This window comes from Chanos chanos, chromosome 11, assembly GCF_902362185.1.
Source record: "Chanos chanos chromosome 11, fChaCha1.1, whole genome shotgun sequence".
NCBI lineage: Eukaryota > Metazoa > Chordata > Actinopteri > Gonorynchiformes > Chanidae > Chanos > Chanos chanos.
In genome coordinates, this window is record NC_044505.1 from 13,597,628 (window position 1) to 13,612,615 (window position 14,988).

The window sequence follows — 14,988 nt, forward strand, 5'->3', positions numbered from 1 at the left end:
TTAAATCACGAACCCAAACTCCTGAAGATATCCACGTGCCCATTCAAAAATGCGCCCACAGTAACGATGCTCTGAGCGTAGTCTAGGGTCTAGACAAATGCGCCCAGAAACATACAGCCTTGGTTATGTCGACTGCATAGATGTTTAATACTGGTGTGAGCGTTTGGCGCAGAGACAGACGTAGACCGTATTCATCATAACGGCGCCGTATTCTTTCTACGGGGGGCAAGTGTGGCTTTATATTGGTCGGGGCTGATGCGTCTACCAACTCTATCTGGGTGGACTACCTCATTGTCACTATTTTTACTGTAATCTGAATCAAGATAGTTTCATTAACGATTTAGATATTTTCATGCAAAATGAAAAGTATATACGTAGCAGAAAGTGTTTGAATCGGTGTTTTTATTGGTAGTAGACCTCTTTAGCAAGCTGGTCCTAGCAAGCCAATGCTACTAGTCTAGCTAGCTAGCACAACTGGAGTAACTACTGTTTGCAAATATTTACGAGGTAAGTAGCATCTTTTTTCCCGAATTCCGGAAAGTCTGCCAGATTACAGACTAGGTCGTCTCTTTCTTATGATGCATTACATCAAAGCAAATATAAATCACATTACATGTAGTATGACTGGAGGCGCAGGAGTATCACATAGAATAAATCATTAACCCAGTTTTCAAGTTCTCTTTAGTTAAGTTAGCTTACTATGTTTGCACTAAAGAGAACAAGCGCATGGGGCTTTCGACATGATTGTTGCTAGGTAACTGACTAGCTAACGAGCTACAAGATAGCACATTCAGCTACATATACTTTAGCGGACATACTGTAGTGTTGTCCTGCACTACGTGACGGTAATATTTTACATTTACATAAGGGAGCTGTTTTATCTACTGACACGACTACGTAAAATGCTGACAAGCTTTGTTCCTTCATTGATGACTTAAAAATTAAAGTATTCCCCGCACTGACATTTCAGTGCAAGGGCTAACGTTAGGCAGACACAACGAACATGGCCAGCCGCCGACGCTGTTACCTTGAATGACCCTCGCTTGTGTTAGGGACCATCGTGTTCCTAGCTCAGTTGCAGCTGATACTAGGCGATCTCTGCAGAGAGAGAAATTTAATTTCATATATTGCCTTCTAAAATAGCCAGCTAAGTGTTGCTGCGCTCTAACTTTTGGCTAACCCATACGATGTCTACACAACAGCTATATATTTTCGTAACAGATGCAAAACTGAAATTGCATCATTTATTCTCATCATGTCCCACAATATTAGTTTAAATATCTTCTATCTCCTCTCCTCCCCGTCCAGGTCATGGATTTCCCAGGGCACTTTGATCAGATCTTCCAACAGCTGAATTATCAGCGTGTTCACGGTCAGCTCTGCGACTGTGTGATAGTGGTAGGTAGCCGCCACTTTAAAGCCCACCGCGCCGTACTGGCGGCGTGCAGCACGCACTTTCGTGCCCTCTTTACCGTTGCCGAGGGCGACGCCAGCATGAGCATGATCCAGCTGGACTCAGAGGTGGTCACAGCAGAGGCCTTTGCAGCGCTCATCGACATGATGTACACGTCAACGCTAATGCTCGGAGAAAGTAACGTGATGGACGTTCTGTTAGCTGCTTCACACCTGCACCTTAACGCTGTGGTAAAAGCCTGTAAGCACTACCTAACCACACGGACGTTACCCATGTCTCCGCCGGGAGAGAGGTCTAATCACCCAGTGGAGCAGCAGCAGATAGCGGCAGCCGCGGCTAACTCGCGCCTACAGCGCTCGTTTTTGCTCCAGCAGCTGGGACTCAGTCTGGTTAGCTCTGCCCTCAGTGGGGCAGATGATGAGGGGAGCGGTGGCGGAGCTGGGAGAGATACGGGTTTAAGTGGGGGAATGGTGGAACAGCGGGCGTCTTTTCCCATTCGTCGTTTCCACAAGCGCAAACCCACAGTGTCTCTGATCGTCTCCGAAGGAGACCGCCCGCGACAGAGGGCGCGTCTTTCGTCGCAGGTGGAAGGGATTACAGGAGAAGGCGACAGGGGCGTCGTCGGAGACGAAGGACTGCTCTCCCCGGATTCCCACAATAAATTGGGCGAGGACTCCAAACTGGACGTGATTGCCGGGGTGGTCGCCGACGACGACGGCGGAATCCTGGGCGTGGCACAAGAAGATGCACAGATGCCCAGCCAATCAGATTGCGGGAGAGCTGGAGACCCTGAGCAGCTGCTGCTAGCACCTGGGAAAGAGGAGTACCCAGACACAGGGCGTCTCCATGGCAGCGGGATTCAAATTAAGGATGGAGGTGAGGAAGAGGAGCAGCACATGCAAGTGGTGGTTAAGAGTGAGCCACTCAGCTCACCCGAACCTGTCGACGAAACCAGCGACGTGACCTCACAGGCTGAGGGCAGCGACCAGGTAAAGCTGTTTTTCTTGTTTTTATACAGCAGGATTATGCTTATTGTACAGGCCTTGGCATACTGGACATATTTGACACTTACGTCTGAGATAACAATATCCTTTAAAATCATTTCAGCACTTTTATTCATACAGATGAATAAAATCAGTTCTCTCAGAGGCGTAGTATTTTGGGCTTGTGGAGTTGTTGAATAGCATTGGAATTTTGGATGGAGCTGAATGTTATGGTCAATTGACATGAAAATATGGCTCATTGTTAATGTAGTCCAGCGACTGTGGTGTTAAAAACCTCACGTCCCCCAATGCCCTTTTGGACTTTTGTCTTTTGTTCAAACCACACAATTCTTTGTTAAAATCTGGAGCCTGAAATAGCTGTTTACGAAACACTAAATTTGTGGTAGAAGCCATTTCTTTAAGGTTTGCGATTGTTGTCTTGCCCAAAGGTCCGTTTGCAGCCAAGTTTCTGCCTCCTGGCAGTTGGAAACAAGTTTTAGGCCAAAATAATCACGATTCCACAGATTTAAACACAATTCTCAGGGCGCCTGTCAAAAGAACCCACCACTGAACTTTTTCTCTCGTTTCGGATGAGGGAAATCACAGCTAGGAGCCACTGTGGACTAGACTGTATGAAGACAAAATATGATTTGCTATCCAAAATGTTTTTTTCCCCCTCTGGACAGTCATATCAGAATCAAAGAGGTCGATGTTCCGATTTTTTTTTAGTACAAAACGTTGCTCATAGCCTGCATTGTTGATTCTGTACTCTACTCTGACTGTTTCAGAAGTCTCTTTATATAAAAGCGTCTGCTCAATGAATAAGTGTAAGCGTAAATGTCTATAAAGCTTCCTTCACTTAACTTTATCCAAGGGCGTGACTACATTTGTACTATGTGATGCTGTGTGGTACTGTTTAATTAGTACTGCTGTTACAGTATTTGGTACTGGAGTACTACAGCGATAAACTCAAGTCTGTGTCTCTCTCTCTGTAGGTTGAAGCTGGTGGGGATAAGATTGAGCTTAGCCCTGAGGGGAGTGACCGCAGCTTCTCTGACCCCCAACCCAGCACCGACCACTTACTTAAAGGAAACAAGACAGTAGGAGGTGAAAGGGACAAGGAGAGAGGAGGAGGAGGAGGAGGTAGAGGTAGAGGCAGAGAGGAGCTCTCCTGTGCCGACGGCCTGGACTCCCAGTCCGGCTTCCGTATCTCCAGCTTCCTTAACGTCAAAGCCTTCGGCGGAACGTCTTCCTCCGCTCACGTCGCCGCGGCGACCGTCGACACCGACAGCCTTCCCAACACTACCACCGGAGACGGTCGACACGACCGTGACCCGGGCCGCCTGCTCTTGAACTCCGAGCCCATCTGTGCCTCCTCTAGTTCCTCCTCCGCTTCCCTCCTCCCGCCCTCCCAGCACCTCCTCTCCGGGGACGCGCAGCTGTTCCCCGATAACCAATCAGACACCCTTCTCCTTCGCCCGTTGCACGATGGGATAGGCGCGTCCCGTCTTGGAAGCGACCAGCTGTCTCTGGAGTTCCAGCGCTCCAGTTTAGGCTTGCACTCTTTCCCCCGCTCCTCCAGGGGAGCGATGGGGGGGCTAGGCTTCGGCGGATACCGACGGATCGCCCCCAAAATGCCCCCGGGCCGCACGGACGGCACGCAGCTCCAAGACGCCTCCTCCTCCTCCTCCGGTCCAGCCGGCTCGTTGATGATGAACGGGGCAGCCTACGAGGGCGTGGCCTCAGGAGGTCAGGTGGGCTCGGGGTGTAACGTGCCCCCGCAGTTAACCCGGGCGTCCGCCGACGTCCTGTCAAAGTGCAAGAAGGCCTTGTCGGAGCACAACGTGCTGGTGGTGGAAGGCGCTAGAAAGTACGCCTGTAAAATCTGCTGCAAGACCTTCCTCACCTTAACGGACTGTAAGAAACACATTCGAGTTCACACGGGGGAAAAACCCTACGCCTGTCTCAAATGCGGCAAACGCTTCAGCCAATCCAGTCACTTATACAAACACTCCAAAACGACCTGCTTACGTTGGCAGAACAACAACTTACCCAACACACTACTGTAAACCCCCCCCCCCCCCCCCCCCCACCACATGCGTAAATCTTTGTCGTACCCCCGAGAGCGTAACTACTTTTTAAAGCTTCCAAATGTTTTCTCTCAGAAAAAGAAATACCAGTCGGTCCATCCGTCACCCAGCTTTCTCTCCAATCAATCCCGTACCAACCTTATTACATAACCCCCCCCCCCCCCCCCTCCTTTTTTTATTGTAAACAGAATAAATTAAATCAGCGTTACCGCGTAGCCTATCCTGTCTCTCAAAATTTGTCTCACACACCAGATCGTTTTTGTGAAACGAGGCAAGATATTGGGGGGGGAGGGAAAATGGAAAGCCTTGTGAATTTGGTTTGTATGTGACGTCTAAAATAGGTTTTTAGTCTGCATGCAAGGCCACATTTGCTTCCTTACTGGTGTCTGAGTAAATCAGTGCACCTTTCTTCTGAGGCAGGTGGTTGCGTAAACACTAGTACATTCTGCTGTACTATTCTATTGTATGAGTACTACACTAGTGCTGTCCAGGGTAGCGGCGTATTTGATCATTGTTTCAGCAGGATTTGGCTTAAAACATGACATCTGATATCATGCAGCCAGCAAAGCGCTAAAGAGATGAGACTTCGCTGGTAAACGAGTGTTTTTGTCTTTTTTTTGGGGGGGGGGGGGGGGGGGGGGGAGGCGGATTGAAAGCACCTTGTAACGAACGGGCGATTCAGAGAACCAATGGTCTCTCTGCTGATGGTACGTCTTAACCAGTAGCATGAAAGCTTATAGATTCATTGTCCCGAAGGAATTTTAAAGTTGGAAACATTCGCATTACTTCAGTTGCAGTGGTCATCTCTTTGTGAAAAGAACCGTTTCTCAATTAACATTTGTTTTTTTTTTATAACTAGAGAATAGAGAATGTTTTATTTCCTCCATTTGTATTATTATTTGCACAAAAGCCCATTTTAGAGTTGAATGGGGTGTGTGTGTGCGCGCGTTACGTGCGTTTGTGTGTATGTGTGTCCGCGTCCGTGCGCACACACACGCGTGTGTGTGTGTGTGTGTGTTTGCGCGTCCATTTGAAAGGGCTGAAGGCGTGTGAAGAGATCTTGGTACCGAGCTTTGAATGAAGGGTTAGTGCCTGAGTCTGACTTCCTTTCCCTTCCTGCACTATGAGTGAGAGGAAGAAGGGGGGGTTGGGGGGGGGGGGGGGGGGAGAGAAGAGGAAAAAATGCACCATGATGTAAATATTGCACATTCAACCTCAAAGAGGGGAATAAAAAAACAAACAAACAAACAAAAAAAAAACGCGTAAGAAAAATGGAAAAAAAACTAGATGTCGTGCAACAGGTTTGAAGTTTGTGTTTTTAACTTGTACAGTGAAATTAATGTAGTTGTGTCTTAAATAGTAATCTCGGTTTATTTTTCTATTCCTAACAAAAAAAAAAAAAAAAAACCAAACAAAAAAAAAAAAAAAACAAAACAACAAGATTTTTTACATTAGATACAGTTGAAGTAGTGACGTTGTGTGTCTGAGGTTACTGATTTTAACATTGTGCTGATGGAATTCGTGAAAGACAAAAAAGACAGCCATGGGAGACCTTTGCCCGTCCTGATATTCCTGTACTTAAAAAGAACTTACAAAGACCTGCCTGTCAAAAACGGATTCAGAACGACCCTCGTACGTCCGCTCCTGGGATGTGTAAAAACGTAGTGAAAGAGTTGAAGCAAGGAGAGGGCTCCATGGTCTCGTTTTGAGAAAGCCACTCTTGATAAATTTGACTTCAACCCGCGTTCCCAACGCTGCGGTCTCCGTTAACCAGAACGTTTTAAACTAAAACAGAGGAAAGCTGATAAAGTGTTCAGCTTCATCTGGATGAAATTTAATCGAAGCTTTGAGTCCCGGCGCGGTTCTGACGCCGTGTTTCAGATTGTCGCCCGCGGCTGTTTCCGGGCTTTTTGTTTTACTCAAACCGTTTTTAACGGGAGTGCCGAACGTAGACTTCTGAATCCAGTGTAAGTGCCCACTCCGTTGTGTCAACCTCCCCAGTGATATGGTCTTTTGGTAATGACGGTGGCGTCTTTGTCGAGATGTCCTCACACCGATAGCGTAGCGTCTGGATCCAGTCAGTGCACTAAAACATACTGTAGCCTTTTATGCAACCCTCTTCCATCTGTTCTTCTGTGGTGCTTAGTTATGTTATGTTAACAACTAAAACACAATGGTCTACTGATTAGCAATGAGTATTTATCAGATCAGAAAGATTAACTAACTCTTTTTTTTTTTTAGGGTTAAGGGGGGGGGGGGGGTGAGTGTGTGTGAGTGTTTTTCTACATTCCATTCTTTAGATAAGCTACTAATTTCTGAAGCTTTTTGTTTTTCATATAGTTTATATCGAGAAATGTGTTGTTAACGATGTAATTTCCTTGATCACTTTACTCCCCCCCCCCCCCCGACCTAAAATTTGTTATCATAAGCCAAAAAGTGGTGGTGTTTTGTTTTTTATTTTTTTAAACCCTTGTTGTCTTGTTTGGATTAATGATGACATTTTATTTGAGTTTGGACACCATCACATATTCTCTCCTCTTTGTTGTTTTACCAGTCGTTTTTCAGATGAGATCTAAAATCTCAGTGTTTATCAAAGAAGAGTCTTTGTCTTTTACGTGTACGTGGGTGCACATGTGTGTTTGTAATGTCCTCTGTCACGTAGCGTCTTTCTCCCAGCTGCTGACACACTTCTTCATCTCAGTCTGTTTCTTTGCCCTGCACAATTTTTGTTTCAGCCCAATGCTAGCAGACCCGATTCTACTGATTGACTAATCTGCAAAACTCATCAAAAATTAGATCAATAAACTGTGATAATGAAGAAAACCAAGATACGCAGGCCAGGAGGGAGGAGGAGAACAAAAAAATGTTCTCAATCTCTGAATCTCAATCTGCAGGAGAACCTGTTAAATCAAGTTTTGAAACCCACAGGAAGTGGTCGTCGTGTGTGTGTGTGTGTAAGCGTGTGCGTGTGTGATAGAAACAGAAAGCGACTTCCATCACTTGCACTGTGACCTCAGCGTGTTTACCTGGTGCTGAAACCTCTTTCTGTCACGTAACGATGTCATACGTTTAAACTGACTGTACGTGAACGAAAAGAAACATCTTCCATGTCCCGCGGCAACGTATCTGTACGAATCTTCCAAATGTACAGTCCCAAAAAAAAAAACCCCAAACAAACACAGCCAGCTTCTCGTGTCTACTGACGAGACCAGCGTCTCTGATTAACTGAGTCGTCGTCGCCCCCCCCCCCCAACCTCCAGTCCCAGTATCTGCTGATAGAAATCGTTCCTGAATCTTACGCACTTGTTTTCAATGCATGAATAGACAAGACCTTTTGAGCTAAAAAAAAAAGACAGAATGGGAGCTGACTATATATATTGAGAAAGGTGCATCGTGAACATGACTGAGTTGAGAAAAGTGTTTGTTACGACAATGAAAAGAAGAGATATTGCCTTACGACCTCTGTCTGGTGATGCTGAGGTTCTGAGATGCCAAAAGCAAAGGGTTTATGTACTTACTGTAATGTTGCTCAAGACTAATCATGTTCTCTCTCTCTTTTTTTTTTTTTTAATTTTTAATGATTATTATTATTATTATTATTATTATTGTCGTCGTTGTTGTAGGAAAAGAAAACTAATGCATTATTGAAAAATGTATCATTGCAGTCGTAGCTTGTATTAAAACATGGAAGTGTTTCAACTTTGCAAGTTGTTGGATTTTCTTTGTGACATATGGAAATCCAGATTTCAAATCCGCGCATATGGAAATCCAGATTTTGAAACTATACTCAAATGAAGTTATTTCTGATCATTTAAAAAAAAAATCAGAAAACATTACGAACAAACAAAAACAAAATCAGAACATTGTTTCAGTCGAGTAAATCTCTTTCTTGTCTCGTGAAATGTTCAGACAGCTGGGTCCATGGTAAAGTTGACCTAGCGACTTTCAAACAATCACAGACAGTTAGGGCAGGAGATATGGTCAGTTTATCTCATCGTGTCTAAACAACAGAACTATGTTTAGAGGGTACCATTCGAAAAAAAACCCAAAACTTTAAAAATATGTTATTTTCCCCTAAAAAATATTGGCAACTCTTAAATGTCCTTCAGGTAATTTAGCTGACCTTGACGAGTTTGTACTGTGTAGATCATTGACTTTCCCTGTTGACCTTTGTCTGTTTTGACTATGTTGACGGGGTCTCGGTCCCATCTGTCAGGGTGTTTCTGTCTGACCTTAGCTCTCTTGTTACACTCTTTTCTAAAGCCGGCCTTTGACACATATTGGACTGGAGTAACCCATTTGGCTGAGAACTTCATTTCCCAGACTCCTTAGTGCTTAGAATGTTCCGTGTTCATGCTCTGAAATTACATTTACTCTTCAGTATGGTAATTTTATTGTGACAACTTTAACATGATAATATCCTATGACCCAGGACTGTCCTTGTCTCGTGTGGAGGGTGACATCGGTAACATCAGGTGACTAAAATCTATTAAAATATCTCGTGCATAAATCTGACACAGTAAAGCAGTGATTTAAGTCACTGACAATCAAAACTTTCTATTTCCCTCAAGTAGAGATGTTCTGTTCATATTATTTATCTGCTGTTGTGACGTCGTTCTGATGTTCTTTAGATGTTCCTGTGATGTTCTAGAGTTTAAGTTCTTTGGGCATCGGTTCTCCTCTCAGTCCAGCCAGCAGGTTGTTGGCAGCGAGAGCAGACATGGCGTTCCGTGTCGTGTATGACGCACTAGCGATATGTGGTAAGATCACTGAAAACACACACACACACACGCACACACACATCAAGGTTACAGCTTATACACACAACTTATGAAGTTATGAGCTAGACTCTCAATATACTGGAGGACAAAAACGCTAGATAAGCCTGTGAAACCTTTAAAAAAAAAAAAATGACATTACGACAGTACACAGGATGTGAAACACAGAGAAGAGATGTACACAGCAAACATCTGCAATGTGCACTTTGCTCACCGCAGTTTTTCAGTGTGAAGAGGGGGTGGTTGGTGGGAAGAGGTTCTGGGGTGGTGACGTCCAGTCCCGCACCAGCAATCTGACCAGTGGACAACGCCTCATAGAGATCCTCCTGATTCACTACACCTCCCCTACAGACAGTCATTACATATTATATTACACTATTCAAAATTTACATACTGATACACACCCTTATTCACCACACACGTCCTCTATAGACACTCATTACATGTTATATTACACTATACAAAATTTACATACTGATACACACCCTTATTCACCACACACGTCCTCTATAGACACTCATTACATATTATATTACACTATACAATATTTACATACTGATACACACCATTATTCACCACACACCTGCCCTATAGACAGTCATTACATATTATATTATACTATACAATATTTACATTCTGATACACACTATTACTCAACACGCTTTATTATGACACACTAATGGACCCTATCACACAGAAGCACGTTTAACAGTGTATATTAATGGAAAGTATTATGTAGTGTTTGAATCTATTAAGCCTCAATGTGTAGTATTATGAGTAATTAAATATTTGGACATACTACTAAATTTATTACATATTACATAAAAATACAACTCATAGTGCATTACTACACATTATTACTCATTATTAAAACATATTCAGTTTTTTTAAATGATTCGTGTGTCTATAATTTGGGGTTACCTGCTGGTGTTGATAAAGATGGCAGTGTTCTTCATCTTTGAGAAAAGATTATGATTACAGATGCCCTGGGTTTCCGGCGTCAGAGCACAACACACAGCCAGGAAATCAGACTGCTTCGCCAACTCATCCATGGAGACTGAACATGGACAAATATACACACACACAATGAGGGATATTACTTCACTTTAGAGTTATATATATATATATATATATATATATATATATACACACACACATATATATATATCATATTGGGGGTGTAGGCAGAGACAGAGAGAGAATGCCTACCGTACTCTGCTTGAATAATCTCTGCTAACTCAGGTCTAGGAGCAACGTCTGTGTAGATGAACTTTTTCACCTTAAAGGGCTTCAGACGCTCTGCAATAGCAATACCTAAATACACACACATACACACACACACACACACAAAGAGTGATGATTCTGATCAGTCCTTTAATCAGGGAATTGGATGATATGGATGGTTGATGAATGGATGGAGGGAGGGATGGATGGATGGATGTTTTACCAATTCTTCCCAGTCCTAAAATCCCGACAGTGCTGTTGGCCAGTTCATACCCACACAGCCACAGAGTCCTCCATGTTCCCCAGCCTCCACTACACACACACACACACACACACACCCAAAGACACAGTTTCTCAGTTTATGTGATAATTCCTCTTTTCAGCTATGTTTCAATCATGATATTTCATGTGGATATGTGGCTCTTCTTGTGAATTTTTAAGTGTGTGTATGTGGTGTGTGTGTATGTGGTGTGTGTGTGTGTGTGTGTATATGTGTGTGTGCGTGCACAAATGTGTGTTTACGTTTTAGCCTCATGCGTGGCCTCGATGAGTCTCCGTGACGTAGTGAGCAATAAGGCCACAGTCAGTTCTGCAACAGCATCAGTCAGAACCTCTGGAGTGTAGCCCACTCTGATCCCCCTGAGAAAACACACACACACAAAGTTTAGTTCAGCCAAAAAAATCGTGATCACAACCACTCAAATACCCGCAGACCAGTGAAATGATGAACTGGACTAAGAACTGACCTTTTCTTCAGTTCGGGCTGAGAGAGATGATCAAACCCTACAGACATGGTACTCAAGACCTTGAGGTTTGGACCTGCGGGAGGGAACACACACACACATATACTTACGCACATTCAAACGCACAAACACAGACACAAGTACAAACAAACCAACATTAGGTGACTTAACCATACCAAATTGTCCTATTCAAGGCCAGTTCTGATTGGCCGATCGTTTGTGCACCTGACCTGCTGCGTCCAGTAGTTCGGCATCAATCTTCTCCGTGAGAACACAAAGTAATCCATCGACGCCTTTGACTTTTTTCAGCAGTTCCTCCCGAGGGACTGGGTCATCTGAATTCCACAGCTCAAACTGCACTCTGAGGTAGCACAGACGATGTTGTAAATAAAGGAGAGAGGGAGAAACAAGAAAAGCGGTGAGGTAAAGGGAAAGGATGACAGGAGAAATGTAACTGATGTTTACCAACAGTCGCTCATACTGAAATAATTTGAACTATATCAAACTCTATGAAAACGTTTATAAATATTGAAAAATTAACCATTAACTAAGTAACAATGACAACAAAGCCATGAACAAATTTTCTGTACAAGAGTTAAGAGAGAGAGAGAGAGAGAGAGAAAGGGCAAATACATAGATATATCGTGCCGGTGGTCATAAGGTTAGAGGACTGATAAGAATTGAATATGAGAACAGCGCGTTTGTCTATATTTTCCATATGCTCTCTCTATATTTGTCGACACGTAAATTGCGCACCCACATACACCGGTGCTGTAGAATTAGTAATTACTACAATAATGTATACTTTCTTTTAATTACACATAAGATTTGGGGAGTTTTAAACTTACTGGCCAGATTTTCTGAGTATCTCCAGTCCTTCAGGTGGAATCTGTCGGGTAACGTACACACGAGACACAGTGGACATCGTTTTGTGCATTGCACTAACGGTGAGCGGAGCTACCGCGACGCGCTGTAGTCTCCTGACTGCGGCTCGGCTACACCACATCGCGGAGTTGATCAAAATCCACCCGTCCTGTTGACGAAATTAAGAAATTCGTTTCAACAGTGACTTCAGCAGTTGTCTGACGTCCCCTGGGGTACAGGTGCGTGCTCGTTTTGGCTGCCATCCATTGGGGGAGGTTGGCAAATGGGCGGTTAGTTTGACCAATATGAAAAGAGGGAGTGAATGCCGACCGGTTTAGAGAGCAAAGTCAAAAATAGCCTCAAAGAATTACTGTAGACAACTCAGTTGAAGTTACTCATAACGCCTGTTTCAAGTGCACTATTATAATTAGATTGATCCAATTATGTACGATATTTTTAAACCCAGGAATTAGGGAATAATCTGGAATAATTTTCGACACACCACACCAACACTCAAAGTGAGCCATGTTAATTCAATGATTAACCCCTACCTCTGTTAAAAAAAGAGGAGGGGGAGAGGGGTGTTCTTGTTTCAGCAGATACAAAAAGTGTTTCCCGAAGTATCTGCATTTGAGAGCAGCACTCAAACATGCACAGAAGCACACAAATAATATCCACAAGCACACAAACACACAGTTATATATGCATGGCTTTTGAAATTGGGTTACTGTCCATATTAAACCCAGTTTATCCCAGTCATCTGAGTCAAAACAGGAATGGACCAGGTTGTGTGTGTGTGTGTGCGTGTGTGTGTGCGTGTGTGTAATTTGGGGAGACCTAATATGCGCAGACACTCTTCTCTTTGCCCATGGTTGCCTTGGAGTAAATGTTTGACTGGACAATCGAACTTTGTCTGTTTAAACAGTGTCTTCGGACACTGCTCTCCTCTCTCTCTCTCTCTCTCTCTCACTCTCTCTCTCTCTCTCACACACACACACACACATTCACTCACACTCTGCATCACACTCAGTCATAACACGCACTATTAAAGCACTGTAGACTTATCTTGTGTTTTCAGAGAGTTTGATGACTGAATTCCCATTTCCTCTTTTCCTGTCTTGTGTTTCATTTTTAATATCCGCCAGTTTAAATTTATTCTGTTAAAAAAATTCTGGAAACATACTGTAAAAGCACAAGACGTGTCAATTTTCTCATGGGTTTTTCAGTGGTAATCAGTTACTAATGTTAACGGCACACTTCGCAAAGCTGACAAATACTGTCATCGCCTCGAACTTTTATTTTGACAACGTTAGACCGGAAGAAGAACCGCACAATGTACGTTATCTTCACATAAGGTTTGGGTCCTCGAGCACACTGACAGGTAGCACTGCAACTGATTTTTCTCTTTCAGAATTTATTGACTTGAGAGAAATAGATAGTTTTCCTATGTCGGAGTATCAGCCACCTGACACAGAACGCACAGACTTAAGGAAGCTTACGATTAGGGCTTTAACAGGAGTCTGATCCACAGGCCTGAGGTGGGAGTTAGCCAGCTAGCCAACGTTATGAGTAAGCAGTCTTGCAGAAGGCGAGTTAGCCGCTGAAAATAAACCACACCGTTTATGTCACTTTGCCGCGATGTAAGCCTTGAAATACGTCTGGCCGAGAGTTAAAGAGTGAACTGAGATTTGGAATTTTATACCCTGAATGCCTGTATCAAGCATAACCTTTAGTAAGAGAGCTCCATAACTCAGTAATGTCTCTGTTGACGCATTAGCCAAGATAGCAAGTTTTATTACTGTGATAACTATCGAACTAAAATAATATCAGGTCATGAATAAGATATAATCTCCCGGGATATTGTGTGAGCTACCGCTAGACATCATATTAACCAGTGAAATTGCAATAGTCATGGTTTTTTCCATTCTGCTTGTTTTGGTCATGCCCCAAGCTGCAGTTTAATTAATTCCATTGTCACGTCCATGTTCACTTTACCGGCTGCACGCTCTATAAATTAGGACTGTGCAAATCTGTGTTTATGTTCAGTGATACTTGTTTGTCAGTTTTGTTGTGTCGCTCTGTCTTCTCCATAGAATCTTCTAGAGAAGCAGTGAGTTTCCCCCCCTCTCCCTTCCCAACATGGCTGCAGACTCCATGGAAATCGATGATTCGTTGTACAGGTTAGCCATGAATTCAGTTCAGATGAAATCAATGAAGGTTCATTTAAACTGAGTTAAACTGAACCTGGATTTGAACTGAAATCCTCTTGTCTTTCACGTGCAGCCGGCAACGCTATGTACTGGGAGACAGCGCCATGCACCAGATGGCCCAGTCTGCAGTTTTTCTCAGTGGACTGGGAGCAGTTGGAGTGGAGATAGGTGTGCCCTAGCCTGGATTCTCATCTGCCTGAATTTTAAGTAGTTATATTCATTTTTTAACCAACTTAATTCAGCAAAAACTAATGCATTTCTGTGTCTTTTATAGCAAAAAACATTGTTCTGGCTGGAGTGAAGGTAAGAGCGCTACATTAAGTCTGATCAGTTGTTTTTTTCAAGATATTTCTGTCATTTTTATGTGAATTGATTTCATTGCCTCCACTATCCAAATAGTTTTCGTAGTTGTCTCGTCATGTGGAGAGAGCGTTTTGACGACCGTTTTTGTGTGTTGCAGTCGGTTACACTGCATGACAATAAACCCTGTGAGACGTGGGATCTTGGCACCAGTTTTTTCGTGCGAGAAGAAGACATCCAGAACCAGAAGAAAAGGTAGAGAGAGAGAGAGAGAGAGAGAGCGCGACATCATTCAATGCTACGCATGCTTAAAACCTTCCACTGTCCTGTGCAGTTATTCCGTTACTCAAGTGTAGAAGGCCGCATAGAGTAATGATGATAG

General features: G+C 43.5%; 3 protein-coding genes across 5 annotated transcripts in view; 2 read left to right on the plus strand and 1 right to left on the minus strand.

The window, feature by feature from the left end:
- Positions 1 to 422: 422 nt before the first annotated feature.
- On the plus strand, positions 423 to 4,466 carry zbtb5 (zinc finger and BTB domain containing 5). Its single transcript, XM_030788192.1, has 3 exons — positions 423 to 507; positions 1,309 to 2,403; positions 3,393 to 4,466. The coding sequence occupies exons 2-3, from the start codon at positions 1,312 to 1,314 to the stop codon at positions 4,464 to 4,466; spliced, it is 2,166 nt and encodes a 721-aa protein (XP_030644052.1). The 5' UTR covers positions 423 to 507; positions 1,309 to 1,311.
- A 4,375-nt stretch (positions 4,467 to 8,841) lies between these two features.
- grhprb (glyoxylate reductase/hydroxypyruvate reductase b) lies at positions 8,842 to 12,331 on the minus strand. 2 transcript variants are annotated; one of them, XM_030787683.1, is made up of 9 exons: positions 12,081 to 12,331; positions 11,463 to 11,593; positions 11,236 to 11,308; positions 11,012 to 11,161; positions 10,713 to 10,801; positions 10,475 to 10,579; positions 10,187 to 10,322; positions 9,480 to 9,610; positions 8,842 to 9,256 (listed from the first exon to the last, which is right to left on the minus strand). In XM_030787683.1, the coding sequence occupies exons 1-9, from the start codon at positions 12,236 to 12,238 to the stop codon at positions 9,135 to 9,137; spliced, it is 1,095 nt and encodes a 364-aa protein (XP_030643543.1). In that variant the 5' UTR covers positions 12,239 to 12,331; the 3' UTR covers positions 8,842 to 9,134. The 2 variants fall into 2 exon arrangements, with proteins under 2 accessions (XP_030643543.1, XP_030643544.1); XM_030787684.1 differs by having other exon boundaries at positions 11,012 to 11,128; positions 12,081 to 12,329.
- A 1,109-nt stretch (positions 12,332 to 13,440) lies between these two features.
- uba6 (ubiquitin like modifier activating enzyme 6) overlaps positions 13,441 to 14,988 on the plus strand; it is a 14,996-nt gene continuing 13,448 nt past the window's right edge. For both annotated transcript variants that reach the window (XM_030788052.1, XM_030788053.1), the window contains exons 1-5: positions 13,441 to 13,477; positions 14,190 to 14,276; positions 14,380 to 14,474; positions 14,581 to 14,609; positions 14,767 to 14,861. In XM_030788052.1, coding sequence (XP_030643912.1) covers positions 14,236 to 14,276; positions 14,380 to 14,474; positions 14,581 to 14,609; positions 14,767 to 14,861 — 260 coding nt within the window. In that variant the 5' untranslated portion in view covers positions 13,441 to 13,477; positions 14,190 to 14,235. The remainder of the gene's footprint in view (positions 13,478 to 14,189; positions 14,277 to 14,379; positions 14,475 to 14,580; positions 14,610 to 14,766; positions 14,862 to 14,988) is intronic.